This window comes from Mytilus galloprovincialis, chromosome 6 (assembly GCF_965363235.1).
Source record: "Mytilus galloprovincialis chromosome 6, xbMytGall1.hap1.1, whole genome shotgun sequence".
In the NCBI taxonomy this organism is placed as follows: domain Eukaryota; kingdom Metazoa; phylum Mollusca; class Bivalvia; order Mytilida; family Mytilidae; genus Mytilus; species Mytilus galloprovincialis.
The window spans coordinates 32,495,877-32,512,568 of NC_134843.1; the positions used below are offsets into that span (position 1 = coordinate 32,495,877).

At 32.1% G+C, this 16,692-nt stretch overlaps 1 protein-coding gene across 1 annotated transcript; it reads right to left on the reverse strand.

Moving 5' to 3' along the window:
* Positions 1-7,448: 7,448 nt before the first annotated feature.
* On the reverse strand, positions 7,449-12,513 carry LOC143079384 (uncharacterized). Its single transcript, XM_076254673.1, has 2 exons — positions 10,360-12,513; positions 7,449-9,812 (listed from the first exon to the last, which is right to left on the reverse strand). Exons 1-2 carry the CDS (start codon positions 12,508-12,510, stop codon positions 8,199-8,201), a joined length of 3,765 nt encoding a protein of 1,254 aa, XP_076110788.1. The 5' UTR covers positions 12,511-12,513; the 3' UTR covers positions 7,449-8,198.
* Between the last annotated feature and the right edge of the window lie 4,179 nt (positions 12,514-16,692).

Here is a 16,692-nt window from a genome sequence, read left to right on the forward strand (position 1 = left end):
AGGTTCTAAACGCCTAAATAAAATAATTAAAAATACTAATCAGGAATAACCTTTGTAATTTGAAAATAAATAAAAATGGCCTTCAACACGGAGTCTTGGCTCACACCGAACAGCAAGCTATAAAGGTTGAATACTTAAAATTCTTTACTTGATTTTTTGTTATGGTTTGACCATCAATTTTCCTAATATGATATCGCACGTTCTTTCAGATTATTTTTTTTACTTAATTGGCTTTAAAAGTTACAATGCATGATGTCGTCTGTTTATGTAGTTCATATGTGTTTTTCGTTTCTCGTTGGTTTTCCCGTTTGAATGGTTTTATACTAGTAGTTTTGGGGCCCTCTATAACTTGCTGTTCGGTGTGAGCCAAGGCTCCGTGTTGCAGGTCGTACCTTGACCTATAATGGTTTACTTTTATGAATTATTACTTGGGAGAAGAGTTGTCTCATTGGCACTCATACCACATCTTCCTATATCTATCTATATCTATACATTTTTTTTTCAACAAAAGAATACATCACAAGAATATAAGTTTTGTAAGAAACGTGAGAAATTGTGTTGGACTTGAAGATAAGGCAAAGTGACAAATATCTGAAAGAATGAATCGTTTTATGGTATTAAACAAAGAAATCAAATGATCTTTTAATTATCCAGAACTCTTCACAAACAAAACCCACATGTATACGCATTGAATAAATAGTAGGCCATTCTTAAATGATCACACTGTAGTTGTGCTCTTAATCAATGAGATATTTTGTGAATTAACCCCATCAACTTAATAGTTTTTTTTACAATGGATAAACCTATTTTTTTATTATTATTAAATAATATCATCTCTGAACATTATTATTCTTATAAATGACACGATTGTATGTGATGATTATAATAAATATTTAAAACAAAGTCCTTTCAAGCTTTGTAAAAAGAAAGTTTCATTTTATGTATCGGAATGTGTAACAAGTGAATATTTCAATCCCCACTGGAAGGCCTCTGACAGACTGGGTGAGCATAAAATCATAGCCGTTGACAAACAAGTTACAACCTACAAACGTTTTACTGTCGACCACACTGTTATGCAATTAGTTCTAAACCCATTTATTTTTTTTCCAAAGTGACTGCTTCGGAAAAGTAAATCGTTTTGTTTTATCCGTTTTCACATCATTAGGGAAACTGAAAAAAAAACTTCAGTAAGAAAAGCAATAATTTGTATAACATGTGTCATCGTTCCATAATAACTTATATGTAAACACTATCGATTGTATGGTTATAAATTACACGAACATGCAATGGAATTGTGTGACTACATGGATATTTTGTATGCAGTAATGATTACATAGTATAGAAGTTTTCTACGATTTCTTTATTTGATTTTTTTTTTTCTTTTTTGATTGGCCACTGCATTTCAAAAGTTATAGTTTTTAACGTATAAAATGCAACAAATATACATGTCTGTGTGTGCTATCCTTTACAATTTTTTAAAAAATGTTTTGAAAAACAAAAAAAGGCTTAATTTATTCCACGTACTTTCATGATTGTACCATATGACTGTTGTTATAATAGTTGAATCTTTCTATTTTTCAATTTTATTTGATTTTGTGTTAAAGCTTTAAAAGGGCTCTTTTTTAGTTTGAAGCGTGCTGAAATGTGCTTTCAAACAATGCTTTACGCAATAAAATAAAAATCAATTCTTAAATGTTATAAACGTTTTATGTGTTTACTGTATTAATTAAAGGCAACAGTAATATATCGCTGTTCAAAATTTGTAAATCGATAGAGATTAAACAAATCCGGGTTACAAACTAAAACTGAGGGAAACGTGAACTATGACACAATAGAGACACAACACCGAAACGTAACACACACAGAAACGAACTAAAATGTAACAATGGCCATTTTCCTGACTTAGTACAGAGCATTTTATGAAAAAGGTCTTGTTGTCTAATTTCTCACCATCTTCTATAAGTAGTGAAAATATGATGTGTTTTATTAACCAAACGTACCCAGTAGAACGTTTTAGCTGAGTCTGCAAGCAAACATGTTTGTGATAATTTCACATCGTTTAAGTACATAAATAAACAAATAGATAAATAGACAATTACAATTATTGTAATGGAATAAATTTTACAAATTTGTAATAAAGTAAACGATTTTATTCCCAGCTTTAATTATAGATTCTTTCTTATTTCTCGAAGGGATGTAAATTTAGGATGTGTATTTGTTTAATCTTCTGTGAACTTTCAATGTATATCTCTCTCTGTATGGTATTACTGACAAAAGTCGACAATATCTAGTCCACAGAGAAGAAGAAGCATATCATTATGGTGGCGACATTATTACAATATGAATAAATATACAAATTTTAAATGCTATAACGACATTTCATCATATTAATATCTTTAATAGGAATACAGTAGAATAGTGGTAAACGAATTGAAATAGCAATTCCAACAATACAAATACATGTTAAGTAGATTTACATGCAAATCTCAATGATACTGTTTTGAATTTCGTTTTTCGAAGAATCTGGTTTTCTATTTCACTTAGGTTGATACTGGATGCGGTTGTGTTTCAGCTGGTCTGGTATGAAGAAAATTAAGAAGTTAAGCTTTTTAAAACATAGGTAGTAACAGTGATATAGCTCTTATTCTAGAAACCACTTGTCCTTTAATTATAACACACACTTCATGCACCCTAGCATAAGTCAGGTTTTCTATAAAGATAAACTCATCATAGATACCAGGATTGAAATTTTATTTACGCCAGACGCGCGTTTCGTCTACAAAATACTCACCAGTGACGCTCGAACAAAACATTGTTGAAAAAGCCAAATAAAGTACAAAGTTGAAGAGTATTGAGGACCAAAAATTCCTAAAAATTTTGCCAAATACAGCTAAGGTAATATATTCCTGAGGTAGAAAGGCCTTAGTATTTCAAAGATTCAAAGTTTTGTTAACATTGAATTTATAATTATAAACATATCAATGATAACTCAAGTCAATTAGACCGTTGTTTTTCCTGTTTTGATAGTTTTACACTAGTCATGTTGTGGCCCTTTATAGTTATTCGGTATGAGCCAAGGCTCCGTGTGGAACGCCAAGTGTTTACATATAATGGTTTACTTTTACAGTTGGACTTGGATGGGGAGTTGTCTCATTTGCACTCGTTCCAAATCTTTTTATATCTACTGAACTAGTTAGGACATTTTTTGTTGTGAAGAAAATATAACTGTAACACAGCTGTTATCAATTCGTTTGCTGTGTTTGAGCTTTTGATTTGCCATTTTCATAGGAACTTTCCGTATAGAATTTCCTCGGAGTTCGGTTTTGTTTTTATTTTACTTTTACTAAGATTTGGTAAATGCGAAGAGTTGGATATTGCACAGTGTTCATTATCTTTTCTGATGTGAATACTAAAAAGCAATATTTCAATGTTATAAAAGTTTCCATTTTCGTAGCATATTCCGTGCATGATGTAGCAGAATATACAGCGTTTAAATATTTTCTGTGCTTTACCTCTTAACAAGAGAAAATATTAACTATGATAATAATAATAATAATAATAATAATAATAATAATAATAATAATAATAATAATAATAATATCTTTATTTACAGAGAGTAACTTATTAAGATTAAACCAATTTTCAATAAGGCTCAGTACATACAATATTAACAATATGAATAAAACATAATTAATCTACTATAATTACACACATGTAAACAATAGACGTGTATCAAGTTATATAACGTTACAACAACAACAAAAACACCTATGGTATACATTGTGGCTTAACTTATAAATTGAACACTTTTAAAAATAAAATGACTTGTAAGAGTTTTTGAGTGCAGATATACTTTTTTATTTTTTTATTTCACTGGACAGTGAATTCCACACTTTTGGACCACTAAAAAAAACTTGATTTGTATAATTCTGTATTTGATTAAGGGACAATAAAGTTTCCTTTACCATCATTCCATGGTAAAAGAGAGACAAAATATACCAAAAGAGTCATTAAACTCACAAGTCAAAAAACAAATTGACAATGCCATGACAAAAAATTAAAATTTAGTATCATGATGGCAATGCTATTGACATAGTAGATGAATTCTGTTACCTTGGTGTACTGTTAAATTTTAACGGTTTGTTTGCTAAAGCTCAAAAACATTTAGCTGAGGAAAGTAGAAAAGCTGTATTTGGTTAAAAGTCGAAGATTTCGTCATTGTATTTGAATATTTTTACATATTTAAATTTTTTTGATACTTATCTGAGTAGTATTTTATGTTATGGTTGTGTAATATGGGGCTTCCATAAAGCTCCAAATATAGCAGAAAAAAAACTGATTTTTGCAAAATTTTATTGTCAAACAGTGTACAACAAATGTTATGTTCTTTTTTTTAATTTAGTTGATATAGTTTAGAATGTACAAAATAGTGAAGTACTGGTTTAAATTATTATCCACAAACAACTGTATTCTTAAACACTGCTACAGGGAACAACTGTATAATTTCAGTAGTATTAGAAGCCGTTTGAGTTATCAACTACAACAATTATTATTTAACATAGGTTTAAATGAGATCTGGTAAAACCAGGACAATTTGATTTTTAATACAAATTTATTATTATTTGTAAAAACAAGGATATTTGATCAAGCAAAACAGCCTCTGATGATCAAATTAAAATTTCTTCTAAGTGTTATTTATATAAATATATTGTCAATAATGTCTGTTTACAGAATTAGCTAACTAAACATATGAATTTAAGATTGTGTTTAACTCGGCATAATTTGTTTATAGAAGTAGGCCTTTATCATGGATTACATAGGTTAGATAGAAAGTGTACTTTATGTACTTTGAAAACCACTGAAGATGAATTCCATTTCGTTTTACAATGTGATTGCTATAGAGGCTTAAGCAGACAGTTTATTAAATCTTATTATCATAGACGTTCAAATTAGTGCAATTTCTCAGTACTGAAAATGTAAAAGATTTGCATAATTTGTGTAAACTCTTGTTAATTGCATTTAATCATAGGACCGTACTGTTAGTGCTATTTACTTGATATTCATTTGCTTCACTAGTGTATTATGTCATGTTGTTTTATAAATAAAAATGTATTTGTATGTATTGCACTGACAAGCATGATAGGATTAAAGTTAAAAAGAATTGTAATTGACAATAGTTTTTTTTTTCAAAAGAAAGATAATCAAAAAATCAAAAATACAGCCCTGGATTTTCAAATAATTCCAATAATCATGAAATATTACGTATGTTAATCAAGTAATCACTGTATAAACAACCAAGTAATCACATAATCAAATATCAAATGAGCAGGCTCAACCATGCAACGCAATTATTGATTCATTTATGCATTCAATGTTTGCTCGAGGAAATTGGTTTAGTTTAGTTTTTTGTTGTTGTTGCATGTAGTGATGGTTTTTTTATATGTTTATGATGGTTCAATATCAATTTTATCGGAAGTATTGTGTCGGCCTTCACACAGACACACGAACAATGAAAAAATGAACGAAAAACAAATATGTTACACAGCAACAACAAAAACCCACTGAATTTCAGTCTTCTAACTTGGGACATGTCATCATTTATCATAGTTTTTGACATTATAATGCATTTTCTTTGTAATTTTTTAATGCCATATTACTAAAAGTAAACGTTTTCAGGACAATAGTGATTGAAAAATGTGTAACCGAAATGTGGTATTGTAATGTTTATATATAACTATTGCAATATGTAGGTTTTTTTTATCAGGACTGTCCTTCGGATTGTTCAAAAAGCAAACCAAATAGCCGTTTCAGAATCTAATGCATCCTGGGTAATATTTTCAAAAGTGTACACCAAAACGTCGTGATTGGTTAAAAATGTCATAAACAATGGAAATTCAACCAATGACGTGGCGTTATTTTCTTTTTGGGGTACGAAAAATGAAATTACCCATGATTCCTTAGATTCTGAAAAGGCGAATTGTTTACCGTTTAAAAGAGTAAACGTTATGTTTATTATAGGGATGGCAACGAGTACCCGAGTACTTGGATACTCGATCGAAAGGCCGAGTACTCGAGTACAGTTTTAGTACTCGGATACTCGTTTGCTTGTTACACATCTTCAGATACATGTTGTTCTCTTCAAATTTCCACTCACTTAAGTTCTGTTGAAATATCCCCTTCGTAATACTAAATAAGATCTATTAACAACAAACATATGTTTAACTTTATCATGAGATGACTAGTAGTACCAGCAACGTCCTTTCCTTACGAGGGGATGTTTTCATGTGCACAACTTGTAACAAAAAATTGAAAGGCAAACGCAGTCGTTCGTCTGAAATTTTTGACCAGATCATATTTCTTAACAAAAACAAAGTGACTTCCGTAAACCCTACTCAACTGATTAAAGACATTTCTAACGGTGTTTGTACACGGATTAGCACTTTCTGTCCGGGATTAATAATTAACTTACATTGTATCGCAAGTCGTAAAAACTTACCTTTGTTTGTTAATCAAGACTTTTATGTCATCGTAATTAGTATAATACATTTAAATTAATTTAATTACTCTGTATTTGAAACTCAACTATAATTGTTTAATTTACAATTTAAATATCGGCGAAAGTACGAGAGTGACATTCAAACCCAAAAGTTGAAAATAACTGACAACGTCATGGTTAAAAAAAACGAAAATCGGACAACGATAGTGCAAAAAAAAAACACAGAAAAAGTACAGGTACAGGTAATTTGAAGTCCAATATTGTTGTCCAATATTATTGTTTATGGACAAGTCGTATTATAACAAAATGTTTACCAACTCCTCAGGAACAGATGATACATAAATTGTCGGACTTTTCATGCAAATATTCTTGATTTAATTGGAATTTTGTTCTTGAACACATACACAAACAAAAATTGCTATTATGATAGGTTACAGTTAAAACGGCGGTCGTTAATTCATTGTTTAGTTGACACAACAAAAACCAGAGGAGCAAGCTATGCTTGTAATACGTTTGTCTTTCGTTAACATGTTTAAGAAAGGTTATAACAAAAACCCACCTAAAAATCTAAACTTTTCAATTGACGTTTAAGATTCATCCGAGTACTCGCGAGTACTCGAGTATCATGACCGAGTATCCGAGTATTAAATTTCAGATCTTTTGACATCCCTAGTTTATTATGCTTAAAGACTGTTTTCAAAAGTTGAGTATGTCCCTATACATGGGGATTTTTGTGTTTAATAGGTTATCAAAGGTACCAGGATTATAGTTTAATACGCCGGACGCACGTTTTGTCTACATAAGACTCATCAGTGACGCTCAGATAAAAAAAAGAGTTGCAAAGTCAAACGAGTACAAAGTAACAATATTAACATATTTTCTATACCATATTGTACCTAAACTTAGATATGGAAGAACAAGACCAAAGTTACTTAAATAAATTGAAATACTTCACAAAAATTGGTCTAAGAATGTAAATCAAATGCTACAATACTTGGTTATATAGCCAGAAGTATAAACAAGAAGAAGATGTTTACTCATCAGTAAGTCAAGATCAGAACTGCCTGACATCATAACCAAAATGCATAACGTTTGAAGTAAACAGGACAAACTATGCATCTGGTCGTTATAAGCTATTGCCCTTATATAGGGGAGTTTGATAAATGAGCAGGCTCACTCACGGTCCCTTCATTAAGACAGCAACCTAGTTACACAAGTTCTAAAACTACGTATAAGATATGAGTGCACATACTTTAAAAATGGCAAACAGTAATTTCTTATAAATAACTACATGTATGATACAATAATATCGGTATATCTAAAGAATAATAAACGTACATAAAATGTAAAAAGATATTTTACATCAACAACAGTATAAATAAATAGATCCAGTATGTATGACTGCCATTAAAACCATTATCCAGCAGAGACAAAGGAACGATTGATTGATTAACTGTTAATTAACGTCAGTGGCAAATATTTCGTGCATGTTCAGGAAGAGCAAAGGAATGATGATGTTAAAACAACCATATTGGACTGTAGTATTTCTTCAAAAAAATAACAACATTCTGCTACGTTGAACTTATGTTAATAGCAACCGCCGTTCAAAGATCGTTTCCGTTCGGGAAATAATTTCCTTTTCTCCACCAATTAGTGAAGAGTAGTCTGTTGATTGAAGCTGGTACTGCTATCAAGTTTGTGGTTATAGTGCACTGCCACTTAGTCCGGTTGATGTTGTATGTCTATTCGTTCGTGTACTGTTGTATCCACTAAAAGACATCCTAGTTTTATTATACAGACTTAACACGCGTTTGTTACAGACATACGAGATAAATATGAACACACCTTGTAACGCGTTCAAAATGGAAATAATCGTCGAAAAGGCTGAAACTGGTATGAAGGAATCAATAATTTGAAAAATCCAAGTAATTCCAGTTATAGAAAATAATTTGACATACACCGTAAAATGAATTTGATTAAGATTCATCTGAGAATCGTTTTTTAATTTTGGTCTTTTTGCTATCTTGTAAGTTGTCGCAATGAAGAAAAAAATATTAGTACAACAAACGAGACTTATGGGAACTGCAAATGTAACAACGTATGCGATTGGTTGGTTCAGAAAACATATTCGACCTCCGTATCCAATTGACGTCACGCTTGATAAACTTCTTGTTATAATCATATTCAATGATACAATTACAGCCGGGGTACCATACGAATATATAATGTAAATAACCAGTCTAGATGTTTCGGATATACGGATACCAGTTCTGCTTGTAAACACACGATACATATGGAAAGAACACACACTGAGACAACCGAAAGTAACCAACCAAAAGTAATGTATCAAAACACCGATCACTTTACATCCAATGTCGGACGTTGTACCAAATTCTACAAACTGAAATAATAATTGCGCACTAAAAATTGAAAACACTAAACACATATTGTTTTTTCCTGGAAGTGTTCTCAAACTTGGAAAAATGCAGTAAGTTAAAAAAGTTAAAAATAAACATAGAAGCGATATACAAGTGAAAACCATTGATACTATATTCCATACATCACCAGAATTTGATGTATTCCTACTCGCATTTAAAGTCTGCAGACGATCTATGCATATTCTGGCTTGTCTATGTGATATCAGAATGTACTCGTCTGGTTCGATTACAGCTTTACTTGCAAGTACAGTCAATTGTAGGTTTTTCAAGTTGATTTTGAATTCTGTAAAGTTTAACTCGATTTGTTCACAAATCAAAAGTTGAGTCACGTGTGAATGAACGTATAAACGTCCTCGTAATGACTCAGATGTTTCTTTCGTAAAGCATTTGTCAGTAAATTGAAATCTTGAAACAAGAGTCGGTAAATTGAAAGCGTTTTCATCACGATGAATTAAAAATGGCTGCTGGAATTCATCGTATGTAACATTAAAGGTTGATCCTAGCAACGAAAGAAGTGTTTCCTCCGTCATTGAACGGTTGACAGAATCACGAATAAAAAACTTGTGATAGGTTGAGATCAAAACCTCAATTCCTTTGTCTAATTTGTTAGGTTTACTATCTGGACAGTATAGGTTGGAATATAGGATGGAAGTTTCAAAGTCAATAAACCACAGCGACAAGCGAGTCGTTAAAAAATCCTTGAAAGATTGACCGACTGATTCTATGAATGGCTTCGTATCGTTAACATCCGAAACTAAACTAGTTTTTAATCCTGCATATAAGATGTATCCAAGGTCTGCTGTTACTTGGAATAGAGGGGTACATCCTGTGTCCACATGCATTCTACCAGGATAACAACGTATATCACGACACTCATTCTGAAATGATCAAGGTATGGTTAAGGTACAAACATTTTATATTATATTATTTTCACCATTTTCAAATGAATATTCTGAGATGAAAATAAAACACCCCTGTTAAAAATAGAATAAAAATGAATAAATTGCCCAATAAAATGCAGAACATAAAGGTGAATAAAGGTGAAAAATAAGCGAGACTCGCAAAAGCTGAAAATGATATATGATCCATCAGTAAAATTGCCCTATCCCCCTTCGCTCCCTCCTCCGCCCTATCAAATACTCACCCCTTTGTGTATACAGTGATATAAACTAGTGGGCCTGTACCAAGTTTTACTAGTATCTCTGTAGTTTTCAGGAATTCGGTGTAGATTACTGACCTTTTGATAGTCACTATTGAATTTGTTATCAACTTCTTAGACTAGTATTCTAACCTTCCGTGTAGTTGCAGTATTTATATTTAAAAGTTGCAAATATGGCAGTGTGCTTCCCACTGAATGAGATATCGTCTTTTATAATTAGAACATGCAAGTTAAGTCATGTTACATGAGGATAAAACGTTACTTACAAGAAATAAAATCTGACTTGCATTACAGCTGGGTGTCTGTCTTTTATGTTTTGATGAATGCTTGAAGTTCGAAAATTCAAATATAACTCTAAATGTCGGTGGCGGCTTAAAATCTTTTATGTAGACAATACTATCAAATTCATTGTTCTGTGATCGAGTTTCATATATTCGTTCTTTATTACATATTTCGCAAAACTTGTTTTTGTATGGTGCAAGGTATTCAATGCTTGGCATACTCAAACAATTATCCTCTGTATCTTTGTCATACTTTCCCCAAAGGCCTGTCGTGTTACATTCAGAATATTCTACTTTATGACTTTGTTCCGGGTTACACATTGCGCAAAAGACATTTTTAGATTTGTACAAATTTCTAGGCATATTTACATTCTCACAAGCAAACTTAATATCCTGGTCGCCATGCACCCAGTTCCCGGAAACATTGCAGTATTTGTCTTCTCGGTCTTCGCAGATAACATATTCGGATGGGTTGTACTTTACTGAACACCCGTTTTCTTGTAAAAACCGGAAATAGTCTTCGAACGACAAAAAGAAAAGTGGCAGCACATATACATTACAACGAATACTTAGGTCCCACATGGACATAGATTTTGTAATAAGTAAATCAGAGTGATTAAATCCGTCACTACCCAAAGCACAGTATATGTTTTTAAAATGTGTATAACTTTTATCAATTTGAATTTCTACTGGTAGAAAAGTAAAGAATTTTGTAATATCACTCATATTACACAAAGTTTCAAATTGCATGCTCGTGGATTTAGTACATGTATCAAAAACTAAATATCTGTTTTTCTGATCAGAATACTGTGGATCAGTACATGTAGTCGAGTTTTGAAAGTACTTGTCTATACAACATCCAGATTGAAAGAAGCAACTATCGTTGCAATTGCAATCGGACAATCTCGATGAAAATGAATAATTGTGACAAAACACAGGAGAGCCAGAAAATGCAAAATATTGTAGCAATATACTTGTTTTGTTCAAATTGAAGAAGTCTTTCTCTTGAATTCTGTTGGGGTTTTTCGTTGCTAAAGTTTCAGGGTTGGTATCTTTTAAGTACTTCGTTCCACTCTCGATAATCGATGCAAGGTTTAATTCCAAACTTTTCAACTTAAGCACGAATTCAGTTTGATTTTTCATTTCTTCTTCAATAGTGTATACTAGTTCCTTAAAATGCATGTTGGTTGTTTTATTTCTATCATTTGAATTGCATAAATAGCAGTAAATATTTTTGAACGGTGCTGTTAAAGGACTGTATATATTATTTAAGCATGCCTTTTCTAAATCAGTATTGGAATCTTCCCATAATCCTGTGGCATTACATTTCGAGATGACGTCATCTGTAGCTAAATCATTGGGTGGATTACACAGTTGGCAAAATACATTTTTGAAAAAATTAAATCTATTTTCATAAATTTGACATGCATAGTCTAGATCAGCATCATATTTTTTCCATGTTCCTGAAACATTACATTTACTTATAATACCATCAGAATTATCTGCGCATGTGTTAATATGCAGTCCATAAATATCTTCGCTTGAATAGAATATGTCACATTTCTTCTCTTCGGCATAGTCGAATACTTCCGAATAAGAAGACAGAAAATTAAAATCTGCAAACTCTGCACACTCAATTTCTATTTTCCAATGACGAATATCGCCGGTTGACTCATTGTGGCACACTGAACAATGAATATTTCTATAAGTTAGTCCGCTTGTTCGTGAATAAACGGGAATGTTCTGAAATTTTTGAAGAAGGCTAGTTGACATTTCGCATTTTGTTTTTGTGATATTGTCCGAGGAAACAGGACAATGACTAATCATTGCTATTGACTTTTCATTAGAATCAGGGTTAAAGTCCAAGAGGCTTGTTTCTATACACGATAGAGGAAAACGAAAGTAGTGATCTGGGCAACAATTCTTATAAAGTATGCAATTATCGTCACAGATGCATTCTGGGCAATATTCTCGAACCTTTTCGTTAGTGGAATCATACTTTTGTGGTCCACAAACTGTATTCCCACATCTTGCTCTATATGCATCCATAATATGTGACAGTTCCAAGCAATATACAGAGACGAATGCATATGTTGATATCAATTGTAACTTAGTGGCTTGATGAAAGCTTTTCATTTTCAATCTGAAAAAAATGGGAACAATATAGTTTAACATATCAAAAAATTTACGTCCAATCTATATGGTACCACAAAAAAAGGTTGAGGGGATACAAATCTTATCCCCGATATCCTTCTTATCTGGAATGTAATAAACAAAAATATACAATTACACTACGTACAAATGAAAATAAGCGTCTCTATATACTCTCAGAAATCTGAGGGGTAGAGTGGCAAAGAACTTTGTGAATAGACAATTTAGATGTAATTCATGGCTTTGTGTTGATGTGGTTTTTTTTTATTTAGATTTCATCGAATATTGGACAGTTTTAATGGCATAATCTTGTCATGTAATACCAGATACTTCACAGGGCGCAGCTTTATATGACCGCAGAGGTTGAACCCTGAACGGTTGGGGCAAGTATGGACACAACATTCAAGCTGGATTCAGCTCTAAATTTGGATTGTTATTAAATAGTTGACACAGCATAGGTTTCTGACACAGAATGAATGTGGTCTAATGAATTTAAAATATTTTTTTTGCCTTTGAGCAATTCACTATGCTGTTGAATATTAATCCTCTCAAAAAAATGTTTGAAGAAATTTTCTTTTTATCTATGAAATCTGAAATGAGAAAAATTTAACCCTCCCCCCCCCCCCATTTTTTTTTTTCACATCCCCCTTTCCCTTTTTCCAAAACTGATCTTAATTCAAATTTCTAATGGAGTTTGCAACAATAACTACTCATTTAAATACATCATAAAATATTAAAATGTAAAATAAAGTGCTTGTTATCACTGAATGGTAAAGATTGTTTAAATTTATCAGTTGGTAGTAAAAGTGAATATACATTGTATATTGTATAAAACAATGATTTAAGTTGATTCAACTAATATTCTGGACAAAGAAAGATAACTCCAATTGAACATTTCTTGCTATTGCACAATATTGTGCAATTAGATATTTCTTGCTATTGCGCAATACTGTGCAATTGAAAATATTTGCTATTGCACACTACTGTGCAATTGAAGATTTCTTGCTATTGCGCAATACTGTGCAATTGAAAATTTCTTGCTATTGCACAATACTGTGCAATTGAAGATTTCTTGCTATTGCTGAATACTGTGCAATTGAAAATTTCTTGCTATTGCACAATACTTAATATAATAATTTTGGATCCTGATTTGAACCAACTTGAAAACTGGGCCCATAATCAAAAATCTAAGAACATGTTTAGATTCAGCATATCAAAAAAGCCCAATAATTCATTTTTTGTTAAAATCAAACTTAGTTTAATTTTGGACCCTTTGAACTTTAATGTAGACTAATTTGAAAACGGGACCAAAAATTAAGAATCTACATACACAGTTAGATTTGGCATATCAAAGAACCCCAATTATTCAATTTTTGATGAAATCAAACAAAGATTAATCTTGAACCCCAATTTGGACAAACTTGAAAACTGGACCAATAATAAAAATCTAAGTACATTTTTAGATTCATCATATCAAAGAACCCCAAGGATTCAATTTTTGTTAAAATCAAACTAAGTTTCATTTTGGACCCTTTGGACCTTAATGTAGACCAATTTGAAAACGGGACCAAAAATGAAGAATCTACATACACAGTTAGATTCGGCATATCAAAGAACCCCAATTATTCAATTTTTTATGAAATCAAACAAAGTTAAATTTTGGACCCTTTGGGCCCCTTATTCCTAAACTGTTATGACAAAAACTCCCAAAATCAAACCCAACCTTCCTTTTATGGTCATAAACCTTGTGTTTAAATTTCATAGATTTCTATTTACTTATACTAAAGTTATGGTGCAAAAACCAAGATTAATGCTTATTTGGGCCCCTTTTTGGCCCCTAATTCCTAAACTGTTTGAACCTCAACTCTCAAAATCAATCCCAACCTTCTTTTTGTAGTCATAAACCTTGTGTTTAAATTTCATTGATTTCTATTTACTTATACTAAAGTTATTGTGCGAAAACCAAGAATAATGCTTATTTGGGTCCTTTTTTGGCCCCTAATTCCTAAACTGTTGGAACCAAAACTCCCAAAATCAATCCAAACCTTCCTTTTGTGGTCATATACCTTGTGTAAAAATTTCATAAATTTCTATTGACTTAAACTTAAGTTATAGTGCGAAAACCAAGAAAATGCTTATTTGGGCCCTTTTTCGCCCCTAATTCCTAAAATGTTGGGACCAAAACTTCCAAAATCAATCCCAACCTTCCTTTTGTGATCATAGACCTTGTGTTAAAATTTCATAGATTTCTATTTACTTTTACTAAAGTTAGAGTGCGAAAACTAAAAGTATTCGGACGACGACGACGACGACGACGACGACGACGACGACGCCAACGTGATACCAATATACGACCAAAAAAATTTCAATTTTTGCGGTCGTATAAAAATCTATTCATCAAAATATCACCGGAAGAAAGATACGCTCTTCCGGTTTAAGTTCGAAATAATTGCTTACATGAATTAATCAAAACTACTGTCGGAAAAAAAAACAAAATGCTCCTGTAATGGTATACTATCTGTAAATGACACTACAATGTGATGGTGGGACATTCTAACGTTTTCATGGACCATGAAGATATTAGTAACGAAATTTCAGACCTTCTAATAATCTGAAACATAGTATTTTATTATCGAAATTTAATAAAACGAAGTTAATGCTTGGAATCAGATGTTGATACAGGTTGTGTTTTTTCTCGGATGGTTTACAATGACATGATACTAACCCCCTAACGACTGGGATTTTGGTAAATTTTCATATAATGAAGATTCAACATGTCGATCAGTTTAGTTGAGATCTGGGCTGCCATGGCTTATCATTAACAGTTAATCTTTGGGAATTTATTAAAGTGATCATTGTGATTTAGCTTAGTTTCAGAAATCTTCTGTTACCTGTTCTAAAATTGAAATCGGACTTCTTTTGAACTGAGCTAAACTGTGCATTTGCTATGTGTTTGTGTTATTCCACATTGACTAGAAGTATTAGGGTGAGGGTTGAGATTTCAATAAACACGTTTAGCACTGCAGCATTTTTGTGATCATCCCAAGTAAGAAACCTCTAACCTTTTTAAGTCATGTTTTTTTTATTTTGGTTCATGTGCACGTTTCGGAGTTTATAGTGTGGCTCCCAGTCGGCTGAATTATAGTATACACTATTATTTTTTCTATTATTATTTAGAAGCCAGTTGAAGCCCGCTTCCTGTTGTGGAATTTCTCGTTGCGTTGAAGACCTATTGGTGGCTGTTATATGAACTTTGGTATGACTGTCGTCTCTTTCAAACATTCCCCGTATCAAATTTCTACAATATTGGAAGAACTGTCATATATTGGAAAACGCATCGTTTTGTTTCATTAGTAAATTTCTTATCAACTCAGGGGTTCACTGGGTATAGAAATATGGCCATCTGGAAGTCTCCTGTTAAGTTGTCTCCCCTTTCTCTCTTAACCGTTAATTATTAGTTCTATGTATCTTCTATTGCATTTAAATGGGGGTCAGACATGTTTTGCTTGTAGACTTCTGATATATTCGTGCATTTTGGTGACTCTGTCTTTTTCCATATGTAAAGGAAATTCTAGCTCACTCATGTCTGAGTGTTTCCATCTGTAAATGTACTCATCGTTCACGGACATTTGTTCCTTTTGTTGGTTGGTGAATAAGATATCTATCATAAATATTAATGATTAATTTTTATTTTTATTTTTTTCTTAAAAAGTATTATATGTTTGGAGATATTTCACGATGAAGATGAGCATCTGGAGAGAAATACATGAAATGCATTAGAAAGTCCATGTACAGAGAGAGAAGAAAACTTATTGCTTTGCTGAATATTTAATACAAGATATGCCAAAAGAGAAGAAAATAGAAGCTTTTGCTGATTAGGTATTAGCCACATAATATGTTAATGACACAGTGCTTTGTTCCCACCATCCGTATGGACTAAAACTCTATCTACCGCAAGACGCACCAGTAATGGAGCAGATTTATTATGAACTGTTTTTATGCATTTCATCCTTCAATGTTTGTCTTTTTTTTTTTTCAATGTTTAAAGTACCGCACCCGGAGGAGTCCTTTAGCTGGCCACATAACAAATATGTTACTAGTTCAGTGATAAAGTATGTTTCAGAAAAGGAAACATTTGCCGAATAAATTAAGGAAGGGGGAAGTCAT

Excerpts from the sequence above, each read along its gene's own strand:
- LOC143079384 (XM_076254673.1), bottom strand. The coding sequence starts at position 12,510 with ATGAAAAGCTTTCATCAAGCCACTAAGTTACAATTGATATCAACATAT. Across the intron at positions 9,813-10,359 it reads CAAGTCAGATTTTATTTCTT|AATGAGTGTCGTGATATACG; the intron begins GTAAGTAACGTT and ends TGATCATTTCAG.